Below are 24,261 nucleotides of genomic sequence, written 5' to 3' on the forward strand. Positions count from 1 at the left end.
CAACACATAATTGAAAATAAACTAACAATACTTATATATATCATAAAGCTACAATGTATATGATTATAAAACTTATATAAATAATGTTAAATAAATTATTAATTCTCATATAATTATTATTATATATTAAAAATATCCCATACCAACAAATCTTTATATAATATAATTTAAAAAAATCTAAGAAAATGCTGATCAACTCGTGTAATTTAAAAATGAATTTCAGAAGAATTTGAAATTTGAATTGAATTATAAATTGTAAGATTTAAGTAAATAGTAAGGTTTGAATCAATTAAACTCATGTGTTTTCAATTCAAAAACAATATTCAAAGATTTGAATCGATTAAGCTCAATTCATTTCAATTGGTAGCTAGACAATATTCAAATATTTGAATTGGTTAAACTCAATAATTTACAATAGCGTATTAATCAAACTATGTATAGTTAAAGTTTAGTATCTTTTTTTCAATTGAATTTTATCATAAAAAATAATAAAATTTAATTCGTAAAAATTGTAAGATTTAATCGGTTCATGCTGAGATTAAATCTTACGATTTACGACTTGATTCTTACAATTTTACGAATTAAATTATTATTATTTTTGTTAAAATTGAATTAAAAGGATAGTAGACTTTAATTATAAATAGTTAACTCGATTAATACGTTTTTGTCAATGGTTGAACTTAATCGATTCAAATTTTTGAATAATATTTACAAGTTAAAAGGATTTGTGCTTAACTGATTCAAATTATACACTTTAATTAATCTTATGATTTGATTCTTACGTAATTTAGAAATTATATTTTTATAATAAAATTGAATTAAAAATGTATTACACTTTAATTAATAATAGTTAATTTGATTAAGACGTTCTTGTCAATAGTTGAGCGCGCTTAACCGATTCAAATATTTGAATAATGTTTACGAATTGAATGGACTTGAGCTTAATTGGTTCAAATATTACGTTTTGATAAAATATTACGATTTACGATTAGATTCTTACATGTGTTAGGAATTAAATTTATTGTTTTTTTAATGATAAAATTGAATTAAAAAATATTAGACATTACTTATAAATAGTTAAATCAATTATGTAACACATTATGTCAATAGTTAAGCAACCGATTCAAATATTTGAATAATGTTTACTAATTTAAAGGATTTGAGCTTAATCAATTCAAATCTTACTATTTGATTAAATTAAATATTAAAAGAAAATTCACAATATAGTATTTATAGTACATAATTTTATTTTAAAGTAAGAAAATTACTAATTGGAATGAGTTATAATTTTTTTTTCTTCTAAATAAACATATTATTTTATTTTTTATTTGGATTTGTCACACTATCGATTTAATAACATAAGTGAGTTTGGATTAGTTATGCATTTTTTCATATTTAATTGAGCATTCTTTATATTTTTAAATGGTAGAGTTTATTAATATTTTTAACATTATATAATTAATGATAGATATTTGGCGTATTGAACTGCAATTCTTTATATTTTTCAAACTTTATTTTATATTAAATATGTTAATAGTCTATTTAATATTATTTAATAATAATGAATGTCGCAATTAATATTTTATTTAACAATATTTAAATACTTACATTTATTATCATTTTATATTGTCTTTGACCCATATATACAATTATGGTCAAATATATCTTAATAAGTTAATGTGCTTGGATGGTTAGGAGTGTTGAATGTACTAAGTTGGCTCAAGTTATATCCCTAATGAATGCATTTTTTTCGATTATTCATCAAATAAAACTCGGTCACAATGAATTTAAATTAATTATTTAATTAAAATATAGTAAGGGGTATATTAGACAATTCGATGTTAATTTATTTTATATTAATTTAATTAAAAAATCGAAGGATACTTTGATAAAATGCTTCATTATTTGTAACACCACCCATGTTATTTTCCTAGGGTCCAGATTTAATCTTGCAAAAAATTAATGATGATTAATGCATATCTCATATAAGTTTAGAACACAAGGTATCTCACCCTAGGCAAACCCTATTTACTATCATCCTTATTCCTTAATACACAATTTGAGAATAATAAAAGCATAAAAAGGCACATGCATAGCACGTCCATTGCACGTGTCATATTAATTTTATTGTAGATGTGTTTATATATAAAGTTGGAAATTTTAATTAGTCCAATTGCATGTTCTAAATACAAACTTATAAAACGTAGTTATTCCACACGAATTTAGTAATTTACTCATACGATTTTACTGCAATATTGAATTATTTTTTAGAATTACAAAGTTAAATATTTAAGAAAATACAACGAAATTGTACAATGTTGGATCACTTACTAGCAATATTGTTTTTCTATTCATGAGAAAGCTTTGCAACGAAGCCGCTGAAGCTTCTCTTGAAGCCGTGCTACCAAGTGTCCTTCCCCCTTTGGCTTATCGAATTTCCATCAGATATATATAAATTAGAAGTTAATATTAGAATATAAACGAAAGTCATGAGAAATACAAATGGTATTTAGTTTATTAGACTGACAAACCTTCCTAAAGTAGCCTGTAGCATACTCATATGCTGTGCTGTTGTAGTGAATTCGGCTTTCGCGCGATTGCCCATATAAACCACATAGACCTGTATATGATCATACATTTAATACTTAGTGCCACCGAAATATGAAAACATATATATGTATAGAGAAAGTAGAACGTGTGAAAAAAAGATTGTTATTTGCCTTTTGATCGGTGCTACTTTCGATACAGCTACCTGACTATAACCAAAGAAAATAGAAGTGTGACTAGAACACTGCAAGTCCGCATTATTGAGAAATTGTGTTATGAGTTAAAATTGAATAATTGTTTAAATTTGAGATCAAACTGAGATTAAACTGAATTAAATGATGAAGTTAGAGTATATTAAAATATAATGGGGTATTTTGGTCTCTAATATACATCTAAACATTGTCTGATTTTTTTTGTAAAAGGATTTTTTGGTCTAAACCTATTTACGAATAAGTAGCTAGTGATGGACTAATTATAATTAGCCTATAAACTAAGATTAAACAAGGTTAGAAAATTTATTTTCATAAAAAAGGCACATGTATGGCACATGTATAGCACACACATCGCACATGTGTTGTGTCTTAATTAATTTTTGTATAGATGTGTTTATAGATAAAGTTGGATATATTAATTAGTCATACCGCAGATATGTACAATATTGGACTAAGATTAAATAACATGAAAAAAATTATTTTCATGAAAAAGGCACATATATTGCTCGCGCATTGCACATTTTATATATAAAAAGAAGAAACGCTAGGGTAACCCTAAAAAACTCTAATGTCATATTTATATTTTTTTATTATTTTCGATTTTAATTAAACTTTTATCTCCTAAATATTATTTTAAATATTATTTTCGAATTTTATCAGATTAATATCTCCTAAAGGTTATTTTAAATATTATTTTAGATTTTTATCTCCTAAATATTATTTTCGATATTCATCAGATTATTATCTCCCAAATATTATTTTGATTTTGATCAAATTTTTATCTCTTAAATATTATTTTAAATAATATTTTCGAATTTTATCAAATTTATATCTCCTAGATATAATTTTAAATATTATTTTCGATTTTTAGCAGATTTTTATCTGCTAAATATTATTTTCATTTTTATCAGATTATTATCTCCTAAATATTATTTTAAACAATATTTTCAATTTTTATCAAATTTTTATCTCCTAAATATTATTTTCGAATTTTATCAAATTTATATCTCCTAAATATTATTTTAAATATTTTTTTCGAGTTTTATCAGATTTTTATAAGATTTTTATGTCCTAAATATTATTGTCGATTTTATCAGATTTTTCTCTCCTAAATATTATTTTCGATTTTTATCAAAATTTTATCTCCTAAATATTGTTTAAAATATTATTTTCGATTTTTATCAAATTTTTATCTCCTAAATATTATTTTAATATATCATTTTTGATAATTATCAAATTTTTATCTCATAAATTTTATTTTTAATTATTGTTTTCGTATTTTATCAAATTTTATCTCATTAACATTATTTTAAATATTATTTTCGATTTTTATCAAACTTTTATCTCCTAAATATTATTTTCGACTTCTATCAGATTTATATCTCCCAAGTATAATTTTTTGATTTTTTTTATCAATTTTTTATCTCCTGAATATTTTTTTTAAATATTTTTTTCGTTTTTTATCAAATTTTATATCCTAAATATTATTCTCGATTTTTTATCAGATTTTTATCTCCTAAATTTTATTTTCGATTTTTATCAATTTTTTTATCCCCGAACCAGTCCAATCACTCATATTTTCAGCCATAAATATCTCTAAGGCACAACCAATTAAATCTCCTAAATATTATTTTATCTCCTAATTTTCAGCCATAAACATCTCAACACTAAATATTACTTTTTGATGATAAAATACTAATTATCATATTCCCAAAGATGAACGATTCCCAAAAATTTCCTTAAGACTCTCAACACTTTTAACTTTTCTCTTCTACTTCAACACGTTTGTGTTTTTTGTGTTTTATCTTCTTATTTATATCCCACCTCTCAACTTCTCCACCCCAGTTTTATCTTTCCCCGTTTCTACGAAATGTTTGTGGCTTCATAAAAGGTTAGATATTTTGCAATTTGTTTTCTCTTCATAGTTCATAATAAATTTGATTTTCGATATTTACAAAAAAGGTAAATAAATCTGATTTTCATTCCTAGCAGATTTTTTGACACCGTTTTACAGAATGTCTGCAACATTTAAATTTGTATTTCTTCATCCTACCTAAGGCTTCTTCTTTTGGTAACTCGACTTTAGAATTTTTGTCTTATTTTTTTCTTCATCCTATTGAATGTATGGTAATTAGTTTGCATCTTTTTCCATCATGGCTTATAGGTAATTTCGTTTTGTTAAATTATGTGTTTCGTTAATTTATACCAAAGATTCCAAATTTTGTGTATAACAATTATTTCCTTTTAGATGTTATTGGACATGTTATTGAAATGGGTGATTGGAGATAACTAAGCAAAAATGGGCGAAGCCACAAGCTATTGAAAGTGGGCATTCAAGACTTATTGTTTGTATGCGATATTTAATTTATTGTTTATATTTATTTTTGTTTCTTAATTTTTCAATTGTTAATTCCAGTGGCAAAACAGGACCCAAGCGAGCCAGTTGAGAAGGGCTTAATTACGATGCACGATGTATAGATGGCCTTTTACGTTGGTATGTTGTCAATAATTTAGTTTTGATTATGTTAACTAAGTTATTAAATCTAATTACTTTTAAGCTCAACATGAAAGACATAATTGATGATTTTGTTCCTGGTTCAATTTTTCAATCTACTGGTATCAGCTGATTCAATTCATTTGGAAAATTATTCAACAGTAAAGTTGTTCGCTTTTTTTTTTTTTTTTTTTTTTGTGTGTATATGTGTAATATAGTTAGTAATGTTCCACCGATGATTTATTAACGAATGGTTATAACAGAATTTGGATTATACGTTGCATCAAACATTTATTTATATTCTTACAACATCAAAACAATGCAATTTGTTGTCTCGTGCATTGCACGGGTACAATTACTAGTTGATCTTTAATATTAATTAATATTATTTAAATAGTAAAAGAAATAATCAATTTAATACATAATAAGAAAATATAGTACACTAATATAATAAAATTTAATAATGTAGTATTATATATATTGAATTTCTAGCTTTATCTCTTAATATTTGAGATATATTGATGAAAATTAGGAGATCAATTATTGTTAAAAAATTAGTACAGAAAAAATATTAAAAATAAATAATTACATAAGTAGCAATAAGGTAGAATTTTTCACAAATTAGTTTTAATTTTGATAATTGTTAAAAGTTATAGTTAGAAATTAGTAGATAAAGAATATTAAAAATAAATGATTACAGAAATACTAGTATGATTTTTTTTAGGGCTGCCCAACGTTTCTTTCTTTTATATATAAGATTGCATACATACGAATCAGGTCCGGCCCAAGCCCATGATAAGCAGGCCGCCGCATTGGGCCTCCTAAAATATCGTGATTTCACGGCTATCAATGTTTTAATATTAATTAATAAACATATTCCTTTTTAGAAGTTTCGGTAGCCTATTTGGCAAAGATGCTTTAAATTTTGCTAGGATGTCGCGTGATCGACACTAATGCAGCGCACTACAGATTTTAATCCACAACTAACCCTCTGCTATTGGGCCTTAATTTTTAGGGCCCAAAATCATGACTCTTTTTTGTATATTTTAAAAAAGAAAAAAATCTTTTTAGTTTTATTAGTTCATTATTTATCCAAAGGTTATGAAATCAAAGTAAATTAATAATAGTTTAGTCCCAACTTTAAATCCAATCCAATTAATTATATACGGAATTTTTCTTCAAAAAATTAAAATTATACTAACTTGACCAAATCAAACACAATTTTAGTATTTTTTTTTTTGCTGTTTGATTAATTCCCTTGACAATTAAATAATAAAAAACAATAAAATAATATTGTGATTTATAACTCCTTTAGAATAGGAGCAATTGTTTTGTACATTAAAAAAGAAATCGCAATTCTAGTAAAATTTATAATATCAAAATCCACTAACACTCACAAAAATATTGCACATATATTTGGCCTTTTCTCCCCACTAGCAATAAAATAACATTATCATAGGTCGGCACGCGGCTATGATCATTTTTCCTACAACACCATGGAAAACATAAATAATCAACAACTTAATTACTCCATATATTATATTAACTCTCTTGCATTTGAAAATTAAGCAACAAGAACATTCCACCACAAAAACTGCGGAAATTAGATACTACGCCTCGTTAATTATATTGGGTGGATTTTAACTATAGATCTATATAGGGGCAGATGCAGGGGATTTTGGGTGGGGGGCTAGAATATTTTTATGAGCTAAATGGTATAAAATTTTAACTTTTAAGGTTAAAGTGCATAAACTAATAGATAAATATTACAAAATATTAAAAAATAATAACAGAAAATAGGTAAACAAAAATTCCTACAGGGCGGGCCCCCCAAGACATACCTTGGGTTCGCTCCTGAATCTACACATATATCACACACACACGTACACAAATATTTAATATGAGTACTTGGATAGTTATCTAATCAAATCAACGATTCAAATACACTCAGTGTAATATAACCAAGTTTACCTGCATCTAACGTCGACCATAAAAATAGGTGCTCAACCCACTTTGTAAACCCTAATGCATTTCGAGTCAGGCATGCACAATAATTCAGCACTAAAAGAAGATCACTATAAAAAGAACTCCCTCACTTCATTGATTTCATCATGCATCACAAAATAACAAGAATTAAATACATATCAGAGATTAATAATGGAAGCAGCACCATTTAAGAAGTGTTTTTCTTGCATAGTTTTTGTCGTCTTTGTTCTCGTAGGTATCTTTACGTTGAATGGAGCGAACGCCGCCGGAGAATGTCCGAATTCGACTCCCGACATGGAAGCCATGAAGCTTATTCCGTGCGCATCGGCCGTGCAGGACCCTAACTCCGCCGTCTCGGGCGGCTGCTGCGCTCAGGTGAAGAAAATCGGACAGAACCCTAAATGCCTGTGCGCCGTTCTGCTGTCCAATATGGCGAAGGCCGCCGGAGTCAAACCTGAAATCGCCGTCACCATTCCCAAGCGCTGTAACCTCACCGACAGGCCCGTCGGCTACAAGTGTGGAGGTGAATTCACCGTTATACCCTTCTCTCTTTAACTATTTTATAGTTTATGTTTTTAATCTTTTTTATTTTTTATTTTTCTTGAAATAAAAATTTTATTTTTCCGATTTTAGATTTTTTTTCATTCTTTAACTTCCTTTTTGGATCCGAATCGAAATAGATCATTCGAGTTCTTGATTTTCCAAATTTTCAGTTTTTTTTTCTCAAAAAACATTATGTATTTAATATTATAGTTGAATACAACAATAGCATTTTTTAAGCATGCCGATTTTGATCCGAAAATTTTACCTTTCATCGAAGTATTGTGGCATCAAATTGAAATTAGTTTTTAATTTTTATTTGATTTTTTTTCAGAAGAGTTAATTTCGTTATAATCCTCCAATTTCCACATCAAGTGTTATGTTCATATTAAATTGATGAATTATTATTATATCCTATATAAGCTTAGTGTAAAATAATTTAAGGTTGGTAACATAAAACAATTAACGAAAATAATTATAGCTAAAAAATATAATAGCAATAAATTAAATAAAAATAAATAACAGGACAGTATTGTGTGGTAAGTGGTAACTATTATTTCTGTCGTTTAGTTGGGTACAAGAATTAAACATTACACAATTATCAAAAAAAAAAAATTAAACATTACACGTGGCCTAAGGTGAATGGAGTTCGTTTCTTTAAAAAAAACGGGCAGTTGTACTCATATACAACGACTTCACTTATATATATGACAAAAATTCTAACTTAAACAATAAAATATATAAAAAGACGACTTAGACCTAACGTATGCATGAAAACTTCATAACCCTAATAGTTCTAAATATAGTTAATTTCCGTTTTTTTTTGCCTCTGTTTTTTGCAGCTTATACATTGCCTTGAAATGCTTGGAGAAGGTACAAGAACTCGATGGGGCTATTCGTAATTAGTATAATAACAGTGTTCGTTTGCTTAAAGAAGTAATGTAACGTAGTCTGCATGCATGCATGCATGCGTGTTTGCTACCCAGTATGCTTAAATAATCAGTGTTGAACGATCTGTATTAATAAATCCCTGTCTTAAAAAACTATAATCTTCTTCTCCAACGTTCATTTAATTTCATAAAAAAATTACACCACGTGCAATTAATAGACAATCACGTGCACGCAAATATTATTTTGGAAGATAAAAATTAAAAATGCAATCTTGGCGTAAAATAATCACTAAAGAATAACAACCAACAACCAAATATTCAAATTCTTGAAACCTAATCAATCAAGCAGCATGAGCAACAATGGGGCTCCTCACTTGGTAGGTCCCATCATCCCACACCAACGAACCCGACAAAACGGCACCACTAACCGTCGCGGTAACCGTAACGGCAAAACTTTGCTTCTCGAGAACCGATTTGAACGAGAGGGTGCTAGGCTGGACCTGGATGCTCAGCCCCACCGCGGCCACCACCACCGCCTTGTAAGTCGAATTCGGAGATCCGACGTTCGTGACGGTCCGGTGGAAGACGCGGGTGACGGAGCCGCCAGAGGTGGCGGTGGAGATAGAGAAGGACGGGTAGTTGAGATCGTAAACGGTGGCGTTGTTGGCGGCGGTGCACGTGGTTTTGTCACCGGTGACGAGCTGCAAGCTCTTGCTGCTGTAGCCTTGTCCGCACAAGAATTTGACGTAGTCGGATTCGGCTATGTCGTACACCAAACCGGGCGATTTCGCCTTCAACGGGTTTATCTGGCCCGACCCGTACGCGAACTCGGCATCCGTGTTGGTCTTCACACTCATTGGAGAAGCTGAACAAAAACTCAAACAACTTTAAAACTTGTATGTATATATATAGATTCCTTATTCTTTCTTAAGCATGTTTGAAGACAATCGGTTAATTACCGGTTGTCATAAGAGCAGATTTGATGGCGGATGGAGACCAATTAGGGTTAAACGATTTAACGTAAGCCGCTGCGCCAGAGACATGGGGACAAGACATCGATGTTCCCGAGATTATGTTGTACGGTACGACTCTCGGATCTTCGGGGAATCCAGTTACCGTAGTACCCTCCGACCATGCCGCAAGAATGTCCACTCCCGGTGCAGTAAGATCGGGCTAGGACGACGAAGAATACGAATCAATATTCGTGTAATTCCGAAAATGGGAGATGATTACAAATAGAATTCATAACTTCATACCTTTAGGATCTCCCTTGTGATGGCATTCGGCCCTCTCGAAGAGAACGAGACGACAAACGGAGCCGATGTCTCGTTCGCTTCGACACTCTTGAAAATGGTTGCTGTTGGTTTGCTGCACGATCAATATAATATGATTAGCAACTGATCAAAATTCCTAAATTTGTTCGTCGAGTCGAGTCAATCGATCAAAAAAGTACCTTGTTTTGTTGATATAATCGTAAACTTGGACACCATCAGTTGATCCCAAGTAAGAGGCTGGCAGGGGGAAAGAGAAGGCGAAATCGTTGAAGACTTCCCCCTGCATTATAGTTCCCGTTGCACCGGCTAACGCCGGTGCCTCTCCATCGTTGATTTCGTCGCACAAAACAATGGTATTCTTCACTAACTTCGCGTCCAACGAACCCTCGTAACAATACCTGCATTATTGTTATTTTTATCGATGATTCCGTTATATAAACACTTGTAAATATGCTTCTAATATAAGTTTAGTTTACCTTGATATGGAGCCATCAAAACCTCCTGTAGTGTTTGGCACATTTCCTCCATACACTAAAGGATAAGTCCCATTTTTCAATGTAAATGTGTTTATTGCTCTTCCCTGGATAAAATCGCAAAAATAGATTAGTTCCTTAGCTTCGACATTTATCGAAACAAAAAATATAAAATCCTAAATAAATAGTGTAATCAAATGATGACCTCATAAGTTTTGCTATTGCCCAACTGCACATTAGCTAGGAATTTCCTGTCTATGGTACTTGCTGCAACAGATAGCGACCACGGCGATACGTTGACGATCGACTCAAGATCGGGCCCCGAATTACCGCCGGAGTTCGATGTGAGTATTCCGTTCTTCATGGAATGAAATGCACCAATGGCGATTGGATCGTCGAAGTAGTCAGAAGGAGCGAACCCACCGACCGAGAGCGAAATTACGTCCACGCCGTCGGCGATTGCGTCGTCGAATGCAGCGAGAATATCCGCGTCGGAGCATCCGTCGGACCAGCAGATCTTGTAGACCGCAATGCGGGCTGAAGGCACTCCTCCACGGGCCGTTCCGTCGGCAAGGCCGTACAAGTTGGCACCGGCCACCGAGCCGCCGGCTGCTGTGGACGCCGTGTGGGTCCCGTGCCCTTCGGTATCCCTAGGAGAAGCAACATCCTGTGCGCTTATACTTCCTTCACTGTGATAGTATTTTGCTCCGATGATTTTACTGCAAGATTGAAAACGTTTTTAAAAAGTTTTATTTTCGTAGTGTGCATCAGTTTCACTGACTTGAATCTCGACCAAGCTTACTTGTTACAAGTGAAATTCGACGAGGATTGGCAACTGCCTTTCCATTTGCTAGGCGGTGGGCCGTAGCCCGTATCGTTGAAACTAGCGGATTCGGGCCAAATGCCGGTGTCCAACATTCCGACGACAACGTCGCTTTCGGTTGTAGCTCTGTGGACATTCAAAGGGAAGCCCATGAAGTCCCACGATCTTGTTGTGTGAAGCTGTTTTTTCGTGCTAGGGAAAATCGAGACCACTCCATCGAGACCTGAATAATTAATTAGAGATCATATAAGTCATCGAATTAAACCTAAAAAGAAAGCAAAACGCAAATAAAATGAAACGGTATGTAGTTGATCAATCACTTACTAGCAATTTTGTTTTTCTCTTCCTCGGTGAGCTTTGCTACAAAGCCGTTGAAGCTTCTCTTGTAGCTGCAAAGCAAAGAATCTTTCGCCCTTTGGCTGATCGAATATTCCATCACATATGTATAAGTTGAGAAGTTAACATTAGAATCATGAGAAATGCACACATACACACACACACACACATATATATAACTTTTGATTAGTATGTATAACAAACCTTCCGAGAGTTGCTTGTAGCATACTCATGTGTTGTGATGTTGCAGAGAACTCGCCTTTCGGGCGATCGCCCATGTAAACCACGTATACCTGTAAATGATCATATATAATATACTTAGTATATATACCACCAAAACCACTTCATTTATTTGCTATATTTATGAAAACATAATATATATGTTTGCCTTTTGATCGGTGCTACTTCCATTGCAGCTGACGATAACCAAAGAAAATAAAACGGTAATAAGAACAAGCCACGAGGGAGAAATTTTGCTAGTCTCCATTATTGAAAAATGAGTGAGTTTTTTAGCTCTAATTATTAATTGTATGTTGGTGTGTTTTTTCATGCAAACAAATTATAAGATGAATTTATAAAGGGATCGGAGAAGATTATAGTACTTAATTTACGCGGTTAAGGCTTAAAAAACTGAGATAAATTGTTGTTAAACCCGCCTACGAATGAAAATGTCCAAAAGCGGCCGGAAAGTAAACCATTGGTATCAATGTTAATTAGCAGCTGGAAACTTTGTCCGAATTCCTCAATAGAAACAAATGGAAAAGACATTTGTTATTTTAATTAGATTTACTAATTTTAATAGGATTTGATTTTTTCTTAAATTATAAATAAGTCCGTGAAAGTTGGAATTAAACTTTTCACATAATAAATTGTTGGTCCAATAAGTTTATTTTTAAATTATTTTATGGTGGATTTCCGAATTTATTGTTATTTTTTAAATTAATTCAAATAAATTATGTCTTTTCACGCGCACATGTTCCATTGTCGTGTTTGAACAATTTAGGTGCGCTAGTGCTCTAGTAAGCACAATTATAATATCTAATTAATAATAAATTTTTACTTACAAAGATTGTTAATTTGTTCTTACAATCACGTAAGGGTGACACGAGTTACGAGGGCGTTACCATATATAGGTACCATGGTCAACAAATAAACAACCCACGACCAATAACCATTTAAATTCCTGTTATTTCGGTTATTCTGTTCTTCTTCTTCTTCTTGTTCACAATCCACCATTTTATTTCTTCTCTTTTATTTTTTTTATTGTTAGATTAGATTTTGTTTCTCTCTCTTCTCTCTCTCTCTCATTGACAAACCAAGAACCTTCTTTTATTCTTCTTTTTTTTCCTAAATTGGCCATGATTAACCACACAAAGATTGGTTGATTAGTGGTAAGTACTTTTTCCTCTTAGTCATGCATGCATTTTGATCGTCAAGCAAGAAAAAAAATTATCATTTCGCTCGATTATTATTATTATTATTATTGTTATTAATTTAGGTTTAATTGCAATTAGTCTGCAGAGGGAAGAATCAATCGATCAATGGCGTATAAAGTGGATCACGAGTACGATTACTTGTTCAAGATTGTCCTAATCGGAGACTCCGGCGTCGGTAAATCGAACATTCTGTCCAGATTCACTCGCAACGAGTTTTGTTTGGAGTCCAAATCCACCATCGGTGTCGAATTTGCTACGAGGACACTTCAGGTAATTAATTCATTAATTTCTCAAATTGTTTATTTATTTAAAAAAAAAATTAAAAATTATTATTATAATATAGGTGGAAGGTAAGACGGTTAAGGCACAGATCTGGGACACGGCGGGGCAAGAGCGGTACAGGGCGATAACAAGCGCCTACTACCGGGGGGCGGTGGGGGCGCTGGTGGTGTACGACATCACTAAGCGGCAGACGTTCGAGAACGTGCAGCGGTGGCTGAGGGAGCTGAGGGACCACGCGGACTCGAACATCGTGATAATGCTGGCCGGGAATAAGACGGATCTCAACCACCTCCGGGTGGTGGCGGAGAGGGACGCGCAGCTGTTCGCCGAGAAGGAAGGGCTCTCGTTTCTCGAGACGTCGGCCCTCGAGGCGCTCAACGTCGAGAAGGCGTTTCAGACGATTTTGTTGGATATATATCAGATCATTAGCCGGAAGGCGCTCGCGGCGCAGGAGGCCATCGCCCCCGTCCCCGGCCAAGGCACCACCATCAAGGTTGGAGATCACTCCACCAACTTCAACAAGAAAACTACCTGCTGCTCGAATTAATTACATTATTCATAATTATTTCAATTAGAAAGAAATTAATTAATTCATTGAGGTTTTTTTTTTTTTTTTTTTTTTTTTTAAATTTTACTGTTCATTAAAATATGTATGTTGAGTTGTAAATTTTTGTTTCATGTTGTAGAACATATTAGCTATTCTTTTTGCCCGCTCAAAATCTTTATATATATAATTAATTTTCGGCTTGGATGTTCGTTTTGATGTTTTTTTTTTTTATTTTGTTCGTTGGCTAATGAATTATGTATATTTACATCTCTTCCTATAATATATATTTCTGAATTGTTATCTTGTTATTAAATTGGTAGTTATAAATTACACCTTTGTAAACATAAAAATTGGTGATATATAAGTGAAATTTGGAATAATTGCTTATTTAATTATTACATTTTTCAAAAAAAAAATTGCAAATTCCACCTAAATTAATGGTGTTGCTGCTTAAAATATTTCAAAATTTCCAACTTCATTTAGGATCTGATTTCGAATTTAAAAGTATCTTTCCTAAATTACAGAAGAAGATATAACAAGAATAAAAACCTTTCTCCAAAATTCAAACCTCGTTGACCGAATATAATAGTCAAGTATGAACTTTACTTTAACACCGAGAATTTGTTAACATAAGGAACCATTCCCATCTCACCGTTGATTTCAAAATTATTATATTTTTATTACTAAGATAAAAAAAAAAAAAAAAAAAAAAAAAAAAAAAAAAAAAAAAGATTAAAAAAGAAAAGGAAAGAGTTGAAAAGTCGGTTAAATATGAAATTGACGATTACAATAAGGTGAACGTGGTAATTGAGAAACGTCGTCGTTTGGCACGTCTGAATTGAACATATCTACGTTTTGAATACGCCAACAGCAAACCTCAACAAAACCACGAGCTCTTTTCTTACACAAACTACCGATCAGATAAACCAGTCACGGATTTGCTTTTTCTTTTTTCTGTTTTTTAGATTTTCTGACGAATTTCAGCCTCTGAGTACTTTACCTTTTGTGGTAAAAAAAAAGGGGGGCGGTGGTGAAATGCAGACGGAAGCGAGGGTCGGAGTGGTGGTGGAAGGAGGGGGGTTGAATACGACGCCGTCGGTGGTGGTGGAGCCGCGGAGGCAGAGGCATATCGACACCGTGTCGCAGCTTCTCGCCGGTGGAGTAGCGGGAGCCGTTAGTAAGACTTGTACGGCTCCCCTCGCCCGCCTCACAATTCTATTTCAGGTTTTCTCGATTCACCCCCCTTTTCAACTTCCTACTTTTGTTTAAGATGTCGAACAGAGGAAAATAAAACCCTAATTCTCTCTGTGTGTGAGAGTGGGTGGGGGGTTTGAATTGAGTGTCGTATCAGTATTACTCAGTTGATTTAATGGTGTTTGATAGGGTTTATTGCGTGATTAAACTTCAATTTGAAGTTATTCCCAGATTTCAATTGTAGCTGTAAATCAGAATTAAAACAGCGTCAATCCCCAATTCTCTCATTCAAGAAGTCATCAGCTTCATGCTGTTAACAATTTTATTTGATGATGCTTTTAAAGAAGCACCAGTATGCCACGTGTTAAATAAATAGCTTACTGTACCAAGTTGTTTGGCGTAGAGACGTCGAGAAGCAAGTGTTTATCAATTTTGGATCCTGTGTTGTTTGACATTAAGACATTGAGAAACAAATATGAATGACTGTTCGATTCTAAAACATACTCGATGGCTTCAGGAAATAGCATCGGTTCAGCACGTTTTAAGATACTTGATTTATTTCAAAGTGTTAAGTTTCTGCACTATATTACTGTATATCAAAGAGGATTGGCTAATTATGAAGATAGATGCAGTACTAATGGTTCAGATATGTTCTTCAATTGTCAGTTATATGGTATAACATTATATTACTTTGTAGCCATATATACTTCTGTTTGCTGACGTCGTTCACTTGGAACGTTGCGTTATTTTATTCAGATTCAGGGCATGCATGCCGATGCTTCTAGCTTAGAAAAGGCTAGTATCTGGCGCGAAGCGTCGAGAATTGTTAGAGAAGAAGGAGTGAGAGCATTTTGGAAGGGGAATTTGGTTACGATAGCCCATCGTCTTCCTTATTCTTCCATTAGCTTTTATGCATTTGAACGCTACAAGAATGTTGGTACAATTGTTCTGTAAAAGAACTATTACTTTGTGCAACTTTTTCACGTTTCAAAAATGTTTCTGTTTTCATTGACTAAATTCATTGCATTTCTCCCGCAGATGTTGCAAGATAGTTTTGGAGTTGAAAATCCAGGCGAAAATATCGGTGCAGACCTTTGCATCCGCCTTGTCGGTGGCGGTTTGGCTGGAATAACTGCCGCTTCTCTTACGTACCCCTTAGATCTTGTAAGAACACGCCTTGCAGCACAGGTAAATAAAATAGATACTTTTGATGCTAATTGTGATATTGCATATACGCTCTTGTGTTACTTATTTTGATTCCCGTATACTTATTTAGGGTTCTTGGTGGATTATTCTCTTAATAATGTGATCGAAACTTTTATGTCTATGCAGACAAATGTAGCCTATTACAGAGGGATATGGCATGCCTTAAGCACCATTAGCAAGGAAGAAGGTGTCTTTGGTCTTTACAAAGGACTTGGTGCAACTTTGTTGGTGTGATTTCCCCTTCCATTAATTTCCATATGTTGGATTATTCTGAACTTCCGTTTGTTTTCTTACTGTTCACACTGGGCAAATGCAGGGTGTTGGCCCAAATTTGGCAATTAGCTTTTCAGTATACGACACTACGAGATCTTATTGGCATTTTCATAGGTCAGAGTGCATCTTGTTATTGGACTTTGAAATATTATTATGAACTGAAATTCCATCAATGGGTTCTCTCAAAAGACAGTAGCTTACGTTCGTTTAATTTTTTGACTTCAGGCCTGAAGATTCAACTATTTTGGTCAGCCTTGCATGTGGGAGTCTTTCAGGAATTGCATCTTCAACAGGTGAGTCATATCGTCAAATCAGGCAGAAGAAATACGGGCCCTTTTTTTTCTTTTGCCCACATATGAGTTCATCGAAAGTGATTTTCTATGTGCTTTTTACATGCATGGTAGTTGACAAAAAAAGAGTAGTAAATATCGAATTGGTTCCTGTTCTTTTATGTTTGCTCTTTGTCTTAATCATTTCTTCTTAACCATTTCCAAACATGCCAGGCTGGAAAGTGAAACATAGTATCTATGAATAAAATATAATAAAGGATCTGAATGCCTGCAGATTTTTTTATGCAGAGATGCAAAATTGAGGATGCAGGCTTCTATTAGCTTGGTCCAGACATGTTAATCTGGTAATATGAGAATAATTTGTAAGAAGTTGAAAAAAGTATGTTTCTGTTCGATTGTTTTTTCAACAAATAAGCTTATATATGTCTTTTTTACGAGGATATATATTGGTTGGCTCCACTATAATAAGGTGGCTAATTTCAGGTGAGCCAACTTTTGCAGTTACCAAAATGTGAGAGGTTTCCTCTTTGAGGTATGCTTCAGTCGCATACATAAGGTTGTAGTGATGCATTATGACTAACCTGTGATAATTTTCATTTCACTTATCACTCCCAGAACAAAACGAAGAGAGAAAAATAATATCCGCAGACACTAGGAGGATCGAAATAATATCTTAGTGAGAAGTAGGATAATAAAAACCAGAAAAAGTGGTCTGTATTTTTAAATGTTTGTCGTACCATTTTCAGTTTTATGTGCTACTTTTTTTTTTCGCCTTTACTGAAGACCATCATGACTAATGGTATTTGCAAGTGTTTAAAAAAACTACGATATCTATTTTGAGATCTAATATTTATATATATCTGCAGTGGCATATCCTTTGGATCTTGTGAGGCGGAGAATGCAGTTGGAAGGAGCTGGCGGTAGAGCTCGTGTCTATAAAACAGGTGTTTTCGGTACATTCAGACATATAATCAGAACTGAAGGCTGGCGTCGTTTATACAGAGGAATTCTGCCAGAATATTACAAGGTTGTACCGAGCGTGGGTATTGTCTTCATGACATACGAAAAACTGAAGCAAGTTCTCTCCACTATTCCTTAAAGTTGACCACACGGACTACTACAAGACCAAAAAAAAAAAAAAAAAAAGTCGGTATGTTCAGTGTTTCTTGATCTTATTTATGATACGGTGCTGTTAGATTTTACGCGATTGTTGTATAGATGGAGAGAAAAGAACACCATTATAGTACAGTTAAAAGTGTATCAAAAAAAACATTTTTTACAATGCCCATATATTAATTAAGTTTAAAGATGATTGCTTTCGGTGGCTGTTTAGAACAGTGTCCTAGGTTAAACAGGTTTGTCTGTGCAGAATTCGCTATATATTTTTCTTTTTATGACCCTCTCAAAGAAATCGGTTTCTTAGGCCTGTGCCTAATCTGCCTAGGGTTAGGCTGCAGAAGAATATGATAATTTTAGATGTTATATAACAAAAATTTCCTTAAAATCGAAAGACGTGTTATTATAGTTGTTACATATCCGGTACGCAAATGAGTTCATACTCATGACTATTCTTATTACAACTGAAAAAAAAACCCCAATTTCGTACCAAGTTCGTAAACAATAAGCTTTGTTATTCAAAACAAAGTAAATTTTTGTATGTATGTATACCAAGTAGTGTCCCCAGAAAAACAGAGGGGTGAAGTTCTTTTCTTGATCTTCGCATCAATATATATTCTTTGCTGAAAACCCACCAACCACGGCGCGACACGTGTCACTATAGAGATTACTCTGGGAAAGTTCCGGTGTAACGTATATGATCCAATGTACGTCGTAAGCCATACTTGTTGACTGCAGCCATAGCAGATCTATATCCTCCACCGTAAGCTGGGGAAGCATCGTGAGCGATTTGATGCATGAAAAATTCCCCTAGCTTATTCTCTACGCTCGATTTCCCGCCTTTTTTGGACGATGATGATGTGGACGATGCTGGTGTGGATGGCGGCCTGTATGATGACGTGGACGGCCCGTACGACCATGTGGAAGACGATGATGATGTGGAAGCTGTAGATGAAGATGGTATGTTGTTTCTTGATGTGGGCATTACTTCCGATTCGAGCCACATGTGAGATAGTACCTGGCAGATACCTTCCTCTACTTCCGGCCTCAGATTTCGGTAATCTGTTATATTTACAAAAAAAGACTAACATATTAGACCTCTATTTTTTGAATTAAAAAATAAAATAATCTTTACTATGTATTATTTTAATAGTTTTTAAAAGGTTAAATAAATAAATTGTAGATAAAGTACGTATCACCATTAAGACGTAACCATCCGTGCATCAACTCGTGTGCAAGTATCGCTCCAGTCAGTAACCTGCAGCAGCAATTGATTCAACATACACAAGTCGTCATCACATTTCGTTTTGAAAAAAATATTATTTTTATCGTTTATTATGATTTATTTATTTTTTTACCTTGGGAGGCCGTATAATACAAGAATGGCTGTAACCTCACACCTACGAATTAGCTTCTGTGGCTGTGTTCTGATGCCAACTAAACCACGACGCTCCATTCTTGGCCGCTTCAGTATCTGTATATTTTTCACAATAGAAGAAGAAACACTTCAGTAAAGTGGAAACCGAAGCTATGATTCTTTTTTTTTTTTTTTGTCAGCCAATAAAAACGATACGGAAGATCTTACACTTGTAACAGTCTGCTCTTCAGAAAGGCACAAACCTCTTGTTTCAGGCATGTGATGAAAACCCTGCAAAAAAAAAAATTACCTTAAGCAGAATTTCTACGGAAAAATAGAATTAACGAGAGATGATTATTTATTATAAATTGTAATAATTACGTGTTTTTCCCCTTCAATAGCCTCGTTAAGGGCTTGTCTTTCAACGAGAAGCATGGGTATTTGCTGATCGATTCTCATATTCATTCCTTCGTAGTAGTCTCTAATGGCGTGGTACAATGGTTGACAGTCACCTGTATCCATAATAGCTGATTCCATACACTCTAAGCATAAACTCCGCCCATCCCCCAGTGAATAATATCTAGTATTCACCGACTTTAAAGAGAGAAAAAAATACATATTAGATTTCCGGAATTATCCTTGGTTATAGATTTCTGTATATGTATAAAAGAATCTACGGACAATATATATATACCTCCAAACGCTCACAACTACAGCACCGAGACGTATAGTCGTGCTCGTGGGAAGGGCAATATTTTTGTGACCAAAATGGGTGGCATCTGTACTCGATCAAGCCAACTCCATTAGTCGGGATCTGCAAATTTAAATAAAAAGAAAAAAATTAAAACTAATGTTGATATAGTTGCCTAGCTATCGTCAAATGTAAATTGTTGTATCTTTGCTTACAAATTGATGACAGACTTCGCATTTCGGATGAGTGAGCTCTTTGAAGCAAGACTTGTGATATGTATCTCTTCCTGACAAAGAGAACTTGAATCAAAAATGAAATTGATAAGAACTTATTCTGAAAAATTATCATCCACCTTTTAATAAGATAACATTAAAAAAATAAAAAATAAAAAATCTGTTTTTTTTTTCTTCGGAAGTTAAGTGATTTTTTTAATTTAGAGAAAATCGACAGATATTAAAGGACATACCTCGTGTTCAGTGATAGGGTAACCACATGCATGACAACGGAAGCATTCTGGATGGAAAAAACTCCCCATGCATCCAAGATAATTCCCATAACCGATTTCACGTTTACAACCCGCGCATGTTCTGCAAATTAATCAAAGCATAACAAGCATACACGATTAGTGGCATATATGCAAAATAAGTAATGTGCAAAAACATGAAAAGTTAAGGCCTTACATAAACATTTAACAAATCAGAAGATGAAATTACCTATAACCCCTAGGATAATACTCTCTAGGGGCATAAGAAGGGTATGGTGCTGAGTTGAAACTATCGCGAAGTGACCTTGCTAGATCATCGTCGGTTTCTGTTCGCCACCTGTAACCTGCAGAAAATCAAATTTTCAGTCTCTGTTTTTTTTCTTGGCAAAATTTTTCAGTCTCGATCATAGTAATTAAAGACAGTTGAGCTCGTGGACTAAAACGAGGAAAATAAATTACCATTTGGTCTCTTTAAGTCTTCTGTGAGAGAGAGAGCAATTGCACGATCTAATTCATCTTTCTCTTTACTGGCTCGAGGGCGGTCATCCTGCATAGGTGTCTCGATATTTAGGAATCCTTTTCTCTTTTTTTCTTTTCTTTTAATCAGAGTACTCCAGAAACTATCAGTAGCATCTTTTATGCTAAAAGCGGAGTTATTTAACTAATGAGGCATAGGCATAAGCTTCTAGTTTGTATGAAGTAGACGGAATTTTTTTAAAGAATATAAACCATAAAATTTCAGAAGTTTAACATTCCACACTTAGTGCAAGCTCTAAGTCGTAGACATATCACTAAATAAAAATAATACTTCTACCACATTCATTGATGTCTCGTACGCATCATCAAAGGCATTTCAGACATGTATTGAACATATGAATATTTCTTTTCTTTATATGTTGATTAAAGGAATAACCAGAAATCGAAACTTCCCGAAACTACTTGAAAAATTAATTTTCCCTCAGTCAGGCATATTCATGGACATGGACTTGTTTAGCTTTACATGTATACATATGTCTATATAATTGTATGAATACTTATATATTATAAAAATATATTGTCATAAATTTCGAAAGTTGAGTTGGAATAATGTCATGTCTAAGAAATCCCGCACCACCTTATCCGCTTATCCTTATCGTATCGTGGCCACATTCATGCATCATAATTTAGCTAATGAAACGTATTTCCATGAAACACATACATGTGCATGCACATGCAAAGTGTACTTTATTCCAAGAATAGTTGATAAGTGTTTCTTATCATTTTTTAAGGAAAACGGAACAAAAAAAAAGAAAAATGATTAAAAGTCCATACCAAAGATCTAAACGGAGCACGCCAAACCATATTTTCGTCTCCGATAAACTGAGGTTGCTCTTCGCCCGTTGAAACTCCCCTGCTACTACCGGCCCCACTCTTGAAAATCTTACTCAGCCATTTCATAAATCTCGATTTTCTCTCTGCGTGTGAAGAAACAACATGCCCTGCTTAAAACCCCACAATCATATTCTTGTATCATTTATCTCATACGAAAAAAAAAATCAATATTTCTATGTACTAATATAATTCAGCACTATTTCTAGAAGCATCAAAAGAAACAGAAAAGAAAAGTAAAAAAATCAATCTCCATACACTTGAAGTTTTGAAGCAATCCCGGAAATCGACATGAGAAAAGACTCAATACTGTCACATATTTATAAGAGAACCAACAACGTACATTTGGAAAAAAAAAAAAAAAAAAAAAAAAACAATTTTCTTATACAAGTGAAACACGGATCCATTAGAGGCGGAGGCATCAACCGAAAATGCAAAAGGACATCATCTTTACACAAACAGAAAGAAAATCCAAAAAAGGGGATGAATTAAAATCCACAAAGACTTCCATATATACCCAATAAGCTATAAACAACAGCGAAATCATGATAACAGAGCATCGACTAAAAAATGGCGAAACAATACATGTTTTGAGTTAAACAAAAAAACATACCATAAATACAAGGCTGAGAAAGGTGGTTGACATTTGAAGAAGACATGGGGCCAGTAGTATGTATAGAAGGAAGTTTTCCGGGTTATCGAGGAGTCGAAAAGGAGGGTCTGAAATGGTGAAAAGGACTAGGAGAGATGATTGTGAGAATGGAATAGGAGAGAGAAAAGAAGAGGAGAAAGAAGGAGGAGGAGGGGAAGAGAACAATGGCATCATTGATAAAGCTAAGTTTTCAGAGAAAGAAAAGGGAGGGAATATCTGAGAGTGGAGAGATTCTTTGGCTTGGGGGAAAGAAATCAAAGAAAAGTTGTAATAGGGTGGAGAGAATCTTTGCTGAGAGAGATGGCGAATTGGGGCTGAATAAAAGGGTAAAGCTCAAGTCTGCTCGTTGGACGGCTTAAAATTGAGAATTTTTTTTGAGTGAACAACACAACACGATCACGAATTGATAAAATTATCACCAAAGATTAAAAATTTAAAAAAAAAAAAAAAAAGCATTCTGATTTTCCCTACGAGTGCACGAATATCTGTATCTATCTGTATGTCTTGTCTGTCTGTCTGTCTGTCTTTTGAAATTCTTAGGGTTCTGGGGAATTTTTGAGATGGGGGAAAAGAGAAAAAGGGGGAAGCGTGTGTCGACCTCGAGAAATATAAACCGATGAAATTCGAAACCCTAGAAAAACAATGGCGGAATTTATTATCGCCGATATTTGATTTTTGGGAACCAAATACAACTGGATTTTGTTCCTTCCTCTGTCGAATTCAGCTGGAGATGATGATGTTTCGAATCCAAATTATGCCCGGAAAAATTGATGTTCATAAATCATAATACGATTTTGTGTTAGGGTTTTGAAATAACAAATTATTTATATTAAATAAAAGTTCAAAACGACAATCGAAAACAAATCAAACGCAAAATGGGGGGCCACCGTAGAAATTGAGGACAAAGTGCGCACTTTAGCACGAAAGCCCACAAGATAGATATTTGACCTTTGCAAAATTAAAATAAAATGATGAATTAATTAAAATAACGGAAAAAAAAATAATAAAAATTGACATTCTTATTTCTAAGAAAATTTATTAATAATGATCTTGTGCCCGTTTGGCTGACCTTATAAGTTCAGCCAAACACCCTATCGTTTGAGAAAAAAAATGTTTGTCAAACTACTGATAATTATGCAATAAAGCGATTGAGATTGCAAATTTAATTTAAAATTGTGTTAGAAGCTCGGACGCCATACAATTAAATCAAAATATTTGATGAATTGATAGACATAATCACAGTTCACCACGGGTCGGATTCGACATGGTTCAATAGTCGGAAAAAAAATCTCAATCCTTAATCGGTCAAAATATGGGTATTAGACATATCGATTAACGTTTTATAAATACGGGTTGATTTCAATGTTCGAGTCAACAAATAAATGGTTAACCTGGTTATTTGAGTACAATATGATTATACTTGTTATATTACAATAGAAACAACAAATTAGTCTTTTATTTGATTGATTAATTATTGTCAACAAACCACACTTAAAAGAGTTGCTACCATAATGAGTACAATGGCACGTGATAAATCACATGTACTAACCAAGATAATTATTATTAAATTGATTTTATTAATTAATTTGAAATAATTGCATATAACTAGAACCAACCGTTGAAAGATGGGAATGGGAATCAAATGAGGTTAGCCTAAAAACGGCATAAAATGACTAGGATTTGACACTTTAAACAAGCGCTAATTCAGCTTTACGACACGACTTTCTCTTTTCTTTATTTTTATTTTTGGTATCTCCCCACTTTTACGGTTGTCACGATAAAAAGTATTC

The 24,261-nt window shown here is 33.4% G+C and overlaps 5 protein-coding genes and 1 long non-coding RNA gene across 30 annotated transcripts; 4 read left to right on the forward strand and 2 right to left on the reverse strand.

Annotated features, from left to right (window-relative positions):
- The first annotated feature begins 4,459 nt into the window (after positions 1–4,459).
- LOC148769907 (uncharacterized) lies at positions 4,460–5,541 on the forward strand. Its single transcript, XR_016031507.1, has 3 exons — positions 4,460–4,650; positions 5,008–5,084; positions 5,176–5,541. It is a non-coding gene; the product is annotated as an uncharacterized LOC148769907 (long non-coding RNA).
- A 1,806-nt stretch (positions 5,542–7,347) lies between these two features.
- Positions 7,348–8,828, forward strand: LOC105977558 (uncharacterized). Its single transcript, XM_088819473.1, has 2 exons — positions 7,348–7,762; positions 8,622–8,828. The coding sequence occupies exons 1-2, from the start codon at positions 7,411–7,413 to the stop codon at positions 8,636–8,638; spliced, it is 369 nt and encodes a 122-aa protein (XP_088675599.1). The 5' UTR covers positions 7,348–7,410; the 3' UTR covers positions 8,639–8,828.
- A 140-nt stretch (positions 8,829–8,968) lies between these two features.
- On the reverse strand, positions 8,969–11,909 carry LOC105977447 (cucumisin-like). Its single transcript, XM_088819470.1, has 9 exons — positions 11,780–11,909; positions 11,564–11,658; positions 11,219–11,462; positions 10,622–11,135; positions 10,420–10,523; positions 10,123–10,341; positions 9,926–10,037; positions 9,624–9,842; positions 8,969–9,535 (listed from the first exon to the last, which is right to left on the reverse strand). Exons 1-9 carry the CDS (start codon positions 11,851–11,853, stop codon positions 9,011–9,013), a joined length of 2,106 nt encoding a protein of 701 aa, XP_088675596.1. The 5' UTR covers positions 11,854–11,909; the 3' UTR covers positions 8,969–9,010.
- An 850-nt stretch (positions 11,910–12,759) lies between these two features.
- On the forward strand, positions 12,760–14,134 carry LOC105977463 (ras-related protein Rab2BV). 2 transcript variants are annotated; one of them, XM_088819472.1, is made up of 3 exons: positions 12,760–12,966; positions 13,097–13,281; positions 13,355–14,134. In XM_088819472.1, the coding sequence occupies exons 2-3, from the start codon at positions 13,117–13,119 to the stop codon at positions 13,838–13,840; spliced, it is 651 nt and encodes a 216-aa protein (XP_088675598.1). In that variant the 5' UTR covers positions 12,760–12,966; positions 13,097–13,116; the 3' UTR covers positions 13,841–14,134. The 2 variants fall into 2 exon arrangements, with proteins under 2 accessions (XP_088675598.1, XP_012858223.1); XM_013002769.2 differs by having other exon boundaries at positions 12,764–12,966; positions 13,090–13,281.
- Positions 14,135–14,636: 502 nt separating this feature from the next.
- LOC105977911 (uncharacterized) lies at positions 14,637–18,110 on the forward strand. 17 transcript variants are annotated; one of them, XR_016031710.1, is made up of 9 exons: positions 14,660–15,064; positions 15,791–15,967; positions 16,073–16,222; positions 16,367–16,468; positions 16,557–16,627; positions 16,739–16,806; positions 17,092–17,147; positions 17,287–17,335; positions 17,670–18,110. XR_016031710.1 is itself a non-coding variant. In XM_088819484.1 (8 exons), exons 1-7 carry the CDS (start codon positions 14,876–14,878, stop codon positions 17,122–17,124), a joined length of 804 nt encoding a protein of 267 aa, XP_088675610.1. In that variant the 5' UTR covers positions 14,726–14,875; the 3' UTR covers positions 17,125–17,147; positions 17,670–17,810. The 17 variants fall into 17 exon arrangements, 4 of the variants coding, with proteins under 4 accessions (XP_012858762.2, XP_088675609.1, XP_088675610.1 ...); XR_016031709.1 differs by having other exon boundaries at positions 14,663–15,064; positions 17,092–17,165; XR_001174598.2 differs by having other exon boundaries at positions 14,664–15,064; positions 17,078–17,165.
- A 163-nt stretch (positions 18,111–18,273) lies between these two features.
- Positions 18,274–23,335, reverse strand: DAR2 (DA1-related protein 2). 8 transcript variants are annotated; one of them, XM_013003243.2, is made up of 12 exons: positions 22,433–23,335; positions 21,763–21,929; positions 20,911–20,998; positions 20,681–20,795; positions 20,434–20,554; positions 20,183–20,266; positions 19,971–20,090; positions 19,658–19,870; positions 19,505–19,567; positions 19,278–19,393; positions 19,119–19,177; positions 18,274–18,981 (listed from the first exon to the last, which is right to left on the reverse strand). In XM_013003243.2, exons 1-12 carry the CDS (start codon positions 22,476–22,478, stop codon positions 18,587–18,589), a joined length of 1,587 nt encoding a protein of 528 aa, XP_012858697.2. In that variant the 5' UTR covers positions 22,479–23,335; the 3' UTR covers positions 18,274–18,586. The 8 variants fall into 8 exon arrangements, with proteins under 8 accessions (XP_012858697.2, XP_012858699.2, XP_088675605.1 ...); XM_013003245.2 differs by having other exon boundaries at positions 21,763–21,905; positions 22,433–23,299; XM_088819479.1 differs by having other exon boundaries at positions 21,763–21,932; positions 22,433–23,272.
- Between the last annotated feature and the right edge of the window lie 926 nt (positions 23,336–24,261).

This window comes from Erythranthe guttata, chromosome 6 (genome assembly GCF_056151865.1).
Source record: "Erythranthe guttata isolate IM_541 chromosome 6, IM_541, whole genome shotgun sequence".
Lineage (NCBI taxonomy): Eukaryota > Viridiplantae > Streptophyta > Magnoliopsida > Lamiales > Phrymaceae > Erythranthe > Erythranthe guttata.